This window comes from Oncorhynchus tshawytscha, linkage group LG12 (assembly GCF_018296145.1).
Source record: "Oncorhynchus tshawytscha isolate Ot180627B linkage group LG12, Otsh_v2.0, whole genome shotgun sequence".
Lineage (NCBI taxonomy): Eukaryota > Metazoa > Chordata > Actinopteri > Salmoniformes > Salmonidae > Oncorhynchus > Oncorhynchus tshawytscha.
In genome coordinates this window covers 8030329-8037371 of record NC_056440.1, presented here as the reverse complement: position 1 = coordinate 8037371, position 7043 = coordinate 8030329, and the positions used below count along the sequence as shown (strand labels likewise).

Below are 7043 nucleotides of genomic sequence, written 5' to 3'. Positions count from 1 at the left end.
CAGGGATCCTTTATTACAGGTCTGAGATCAGATCATTAATCTGACAGGGATCCTTAATTACAGGTCTGAGATCAGATCATTAATCTGACAGGGATCCTTAATTACAGGTCTGAGATCAGATCATTAATTTGACAGGGATCCTTTATTACAGGTCTGAGATCAGATCATTAATCTGACAGGGATCCTTTATTACAGGTCTGAGATCAGATCATTAATCTGACAGGGATCCTTAATTACAGGTCTGAGATCAGATCATTAATCTGACAGGGATCCTTAATTACAGGTCTGAGATCAGATCATTAATCTGACAGGGATCCTTAATTACAGGTCTGAGATCAGATCATTAATTTGACAGGGATCCTTTATTACAGGTCTGAGATCAGATCATTCATCTGTCAGGGATTCTTAATTACAGGTAAACAATAAAATCTGAGATCAGATACATTTTTTTTCAATTACTGTAGTAGATCTTTACTGTATTAGATCATTTTAATTAATTAGTAGTTGAATATTGGTAAGTAATTTTGGAAATACACTTGAAAAGTCTTGGCATGTGTTTGAAAATATTAAAATACACTGATTCAAATACAGTCCCATGCATTTAACCAAAAATATAGTGCACTATATAGGGAATAGGGCTCTGGTCAAATATAGTGCACTATATAAGGAATAGGGCTCTGGTCAAAAGTAGTGCACTATATAGGAACTATTTCTCATGAATAGGGCTCTAGTCTAAAGTAGTGCACTATATAAGGAATAGGGCTCTAGTCTAAAGTAGTACACTATATAGGAATAGGGCTCTAGTCTAAAGTAGTACACTATATAGGGAATAGGGCTCTGGTCAAATATAGTGCACTATATAAGGAATAGGGCTCTAGTCTAAAGTAGTACACTATATAGGGAATAGAGCTCTGGTCAAATATAGTGCACTATATAAGGAATAGGGCTCTAGTCTAAAGTAGTGCACTATATAGGGAATAGGGCTCTGGTCAAATATAGTGCACTATATAAGGAATAGGGCTCTAGTCTAAAGTAGTGCACTATATAAGGAATAGGGCTCTAGTCTAAAGTAGTACACTATATAGGGAATAGAGCTCTGGTCAAATATAGTGCACTATATAAGGAATAGGGCTCTAGTCTAAAGTAGTGCACTATATAGGGAATAGGGCTCTGGTCAAATATAGTGCACTATATAAGGAATAGGGCTCTAGTCTAAAGTAGTACACTATATAAGGAATAGGGCTCTAGTCTAAAGTAGTACACTATATAGGGAATAGTGCTCTGGTCAAATATAGTGCACTATATAAGGAATAGGGCTCTAGTCTAAAGTAGTACACTATATAGGGAATAGAGCTCTGGTCAAATATAGTGCACTATATAAGGAATAGGGCTCTAGTCTAAAGTAGTGCACTATATAGGGAATAGGGCTCTGGTCAAAAGTAGTGCACTATATAGGGAATAGGGCTCTGGGCAAAAGTAGTGCACTATATAGGGAATAGGGCTCGGGTCAAAAGTAGTGCACTATATAGTTTATTTGGCTCTGGTCAAAAGTAGTGCAATATGTAGGGAATAGGGCTCTGGTCAAAAGTAGTGCAATATGTAGGGAATAGGGTGCCATTTGGGATGGAAGAGGAAAGACAGATTGTATCACCTCTCTGCCTTTAAGCACTCCTCAAATGTCACTGTCAGAGAGAGTGTTTCTGAGAAATGGGAAATCCTGTGTGAAAGGAGAAGCAGGGAAAAGGAGAAAGGAGCTGAAACAGAGGAAAGGGAAAACCCCTCTCTTTCTCTGTCTCCCCTTCTCATTGGATGACTGGCAGAGAAAGGGTGGGGCTTATTATAAATACAGTATAAATACAAGCCAAGCTCTCCTCCATTCACAACTTCCATCACTTCTCTCCTCCATTCACAACTTCCATCACTTGACTGAGCTGTCCATCCAGACTCTAAAAGAAACTGAAGAAGCAGTATCCATGACCAACACGATGACATCAACGGTCCTCATCAGCTTCCTGGCCTGTCTGCTCCTGGCCAATGTTGAAGGTAACATCTCTGAAATATCTTGAATTACATTTTTAATATCTTTGACATCTTTATTAGAAGTCTGTAGCATACAAAGCAACTTGCAAAGCCAGGGAGAAGTGTAGTAAAATACTAGGTTTGATTTCTGACTGAAGAGTTTAGTTCTTAGCTGCAATAATGCCATAACCAAACATGCTATAAACTTTTCTTGTCATCTCCAGGCCAGGTGGGTCATTCTAAAGCTCGGTGCCAGTGTCTGAATGGACTGGTGAACCGTGTTAAACCTCTTCACATTGAGAAGATCGAGGTGTACACCTCCAGCCACTCCTGCAGGAACATGGAGATCATGTAAGAAGTCTGTCTGTCTGTCTGTCTGTCTGTCTGTCTGTCTGTCTGTCTGTCTGTCTGTCTGTCTGTCTGTCTGTCTGTCTGTCTGTCTGTCTGTCTGTCTGTCTGTCTGTCTGTCTGTCTGTCTGTCTGTCTGTCTGTGTCTGTCTGTGTCTGTCTGTACCATATTAATATCAGTGCATATTGTGACCAGCTCAGTAGATGGACACAATGGTAAATGTTGCTATTTTTTTGTACACCTGCTAGTAGGATAATATTATTTATCTACATGCTCAGTTGGAAAGTGGTGAAGGCTAACTTCTAACAGTAGTCTCTCTCTCCATGTATATTCAGTGTCACTCTGAAGAACGGAGAAGGGAAGAAGTGTCTGAATCCAGAAGCTCCATTTGCAAAGAAAACCATCGAGAAAATAATGAACAACCAAAGGTGAGGACAACATATCAGTATTATATCAGAAAACCATTAAGAAAATAATGAACAACCGAAGGTGAGGACAACATATCAGTATTATATCAGAAAACCATTAAGAAAATAATGAACAACCGAAGGTGAGGACAACATATCAGTATTTCAGTATTATATCAGTACACCAGTATTATATCAGTACATCAGTATTATATCAGTACATCAGTATTATATCAGTACACCAGTATTATATCAGTACATCAGTATTATATCAGTACATCAGTATTATATCAGTACACCAGTATTATATCAGTACACCAGTATTATATCAGTACATCAGTATTATATCAGTATTATATCAGTACATCAGTATTATATCAGTACATCAGTATTATATCAGTACATCAGTATTATATCAGTACACCAGTATTATATCAGTACACCAGTATTATATCAGTACATCAGTATTATATCAGTATTATATCAGTACATCAGTATTATATCAGTACATCAGTATTATATCAGTACATCAGTATTATATCAGTACATCAGTATTATATCAGTACACCAGTATTATATCAGTACACCAGTATTATATCAGTACATCAGTATTATATCAGAAAACCATTAAGAAAATAATGAACAACCGAAGGTGAGGACAACATATCAGTATTTCAGTATTATATCAGTATTATATCAGTACATCAGTATTATATCAGTACACCAGTATTATATCAGTACACCAGTATTATATCAGTACATCAATAAGTCAATACATCGATTCATTGCTATATCAGTACATCAGTACATCACTATATATCAGTGCACCAATATATCAGTACATCAGTATACCAGTATTATATCAGTACATCACTATATATCAGTGCACCAATATATCAGTACATCAGTATACCAGTATCAGTATATCAGTACATCAGTATGTCAGTATATCTTGAGTCTCTATTTATTAGTAGTTAATTATTAAGTTATTAATTATATAAGTATAATAATAGATTTTTTATTTCAGGAGTGTGCAGTAAATCTGTGAACTAAGGACACCAATCCCATTGAGAACTTGATGGAACAGAGAGCACCATGAGAGAGAGAGTTAATCCTGATTAATTACCACAGATGAGTGAATGCACTGAAGACTGCCTGAATACGTTTACACTGTTTAATGGAACTTAGAAAGTCCGTTTTTAAATTGACAAAATTGGTATGTCTTACACCATATGACTTACTAGTTGAGAAACATTCATAAAATCTTCCAATGGAAACTTAAATAGGCAGATGTGTTTTTTTTAGGTCTGTTTCATATTTTCTTGAATGTTCAATTGTTCATTTATGCAATTGAAATATAAAAAGCCTGTAAATATGTAGGTATATTTTTTTTCATTTTGGAAGGTCAAGACTTGAAATGTTTTACATTTTGTTTAGTTATCAAAATGATCAACATCTGTGTAAATACTGTATATTCTATATGTGTTGTTTACTTTTTCTACCAAAATAATAAAGACGCATTTGACTCTACTTTCTGCTCTATTTTACCTCTGTTCAGCTAGTCTTTGATAGCACACCAAATGTCACTACATCGATGATAGTCAGATGACAGACTATGTAGAGTGAGATGTCTTCTAGAACAAAGACTAAAGAAACACATTACGTAGAGTGAGATGTCTTCTAGAACATAGCCTAAAGGAACACATTATGTAGAGTGAGATGTCTTCTAGAACATAGCCTAAAGGAACACATTATGTAGAGTGAGATGTCTTCTAGAACATAGCCTAAATTAACACATTATGTAGAGTGAGATGTCTCCTAGAACATAGCCTAAATTAACACATTATGTAGAGTGAGATGTCTTCTAGAACATAGCCTAAAGGAACACATTATGTAGAGTGAGATGTCTTCTAGAACAAAGACTAAAGAAACACATTACGTAGAGTGAGATGTCTTCTAGAACATAGCCTAAAGGAACACATTATGTAGAGTGAGATGTCTTCTAGAACATAGCCTAAAGGAACACATTATGTAGAGTGAGATGTCTTCTAGAACATAGCCTAAATTAACACATTATGTAGAGTGAGATGTCTTCTAGAACATAGTCTAAAGAAATACAAACACATCTAGAAATCATGATCAGTTTTAGCAGCAACTACACGTGTATAGAGCTTCCATAACATCTTCATAAAAGCTAAATAGATGTTTCATAAATACTTAAATACTACACCTGGCTATCAGAGGAGTCTTGTCTGGCAGTGAAACAGTTAATTCGGCATCATTTAATTAATGCATTAAAAAAAGATATATCTGATATGGCTGACTTGCTGAAACAAATGTAGGTTTCTACTGACAATTGAGATGTACAAACTATGGCATAAGGGAACAAAGAGCGGATAAGAGTCAATCCGTAATTTTGATTAAGACATTAATGAGCGAACTAGGACGGACGTGGTCAATATAACTATTTCTTCATCACTTTTGAAATGTACAGTGACAGAATTCAGAACATGGGCCGTTCTTACAGTGTTCTCCCTGTACACCAAGTCAGAACCATAGGATAAATAAAGGGGGCTCTTACCATAGTTGATAATGACATTTTTTGAAAACAGGCTATAGGCTACACGTGCACCATCAAGTCAGAACAGTAGGCCAAGTTTTGAGGGGGAAAGGAACCAAATTTTTAGGGTGAGGCACATGGGCTACTATCAGCTAACTACACAACATACACTTTGTATTACTTTCTTAGCTACAGTATACATATCTCCCATGTACTGTAGGTATTCCTCTTGTCCAGATGGGTTAGGGCAGTGTGCAGTGTGATTGCTGTACCACAAAAATGGACGAGGCAAGTAGAATGGGAAAAGGTTGACTTATGTTGACTTATGTACAGTGGGCCAAAAAAGTATTTCGTCAGCCACCAATTGTGCAAGTTCGCCCACTTAAAAAGATGAGAGAGGCCTGTAATTTTAATCATAGGTACACTTCAACTATGACAGACAAAATGAGAAAAAAAATCCAGAAAATCACATTGTAGGATTGTTAATGAATTTATTCGCAAATTATGGTGGAAAATACGTATTTGGTTACCTACAAACAAGCAAGATTTCTGGCTCTCACAGACCTGTAACTTCTTCTTTAAGAGGCTCCTCTGTCCTCCACTCGTTACCTGTATTAATGGCACCTGTTTGAACTTGTTATCAGTATAAAAGACACCTGTCCACAAACTCAAACAGTCACACTCCAAACTCCACTATGGCCAAGACCAAAGAGCTGTCAAAGGACACCAGAAACCAAATTGTAGACCTGCACCAGGCTGGGAAGACTGAATCTGCAATAGGTAAGCAGCTTGGTTTGAAGAAATCAACTGTGGGAGCAATTATTAGGAAATGGAAGACATACAAGACCACTGATAATCTCCCTCGGTCTGGGGCCCCACGCAAGATCTCACCCCGTGGGGTCAAAATGATCACAAGAACGGTGAGCAAAAATCCCAGAACCACACGGAGGGACCTAGTGAATGACCTGCAGAGAGCTGGGACCAAAGTAACAAAGCCTGCCATCAGTAACGCACTACGCCGCCAGGGACTCAAATCCTGCAGTGCCAGATGTGTCCCCCTGCTTAAGCCAGCACATGTCCAGGCCCGTCTGAAGTTTGCTAGAGAGCATTTGGATGATCCAGAAGAAGATTGGGAGAATGTCATATGGTCAGATGAAACCAAAATATAACTTTTTGGTAAAAACTCAACTCGTCGTGTTTGGAGGACAAAGAATGCTGAGTTGCATCCAAAGAACACCATACCTACTGTGAAGCATGGGGGTGGAAACATCATGATTTGGGGCTGTTTTTCTGCAAAGGGACCAGGATGACTGATCCGTGTAAAGGAAAGAATAAATGGGGCCATGTATCGTGAGATTTTCAGTGAAAACCTCCTTCCCTTCAGCAAGGGCATTGAAGATGAAACGTGGCTGGGTCTTTCAGCATGACAATGATCCCAAACACACCGCCCGGGCAACGAAGGAGTGGCTTCGTAAGAAGCATTTCAAGGTCCTGGAGTGGCCTAGCCAGTCTCCAGATCTCAACCCTATAGAAAATCTTTGGAGGCAGTTGAAAGTCTGTGTTGCCCAGCAACAGCCCCAAAACATCACTGCTCTAGAGAAGATCTGCATGGAGGAATGGGCCAAAATACCAGCAATAGTGTGTGAAAACCTTGTGAAGACTCACAGAAAATGTTTGACCTCTGTCATTGCCAACAAAGGGCATATAA

At 37.9% G+C, this 7043-nt stretch overlaps 1 protein-coding gene across 1 annotated transcript; it reads left to right on the top strand.

The window, feature by feature from the left end:
• Window positions 1–1882: 1882 nt before the first annotated feature.
• LOC112263956 (C-X-C motif chemokine 11-1-like) lies at window positions 1883–4305 on the top strand. Its single transcript, XM_042331268.1, has 4 exons — window positions 1883–2043; window positions 2244–2370; window positions 2704–2796; window positions 3803–4305. The coding sequence occupies exons 1-4, from the start codon at window positions 1974–1976 to the stop codon at window positions 3813–3815; spliced, it is 303 nt and encodes a 100-aa protein (XP_042187202.1). The 5' UTR covers window positions 1883–1973; the 3' UTR covers window positions 3816–4305.
• Window positions 4306–7043: the final 2738 nt, after the last annotated feature.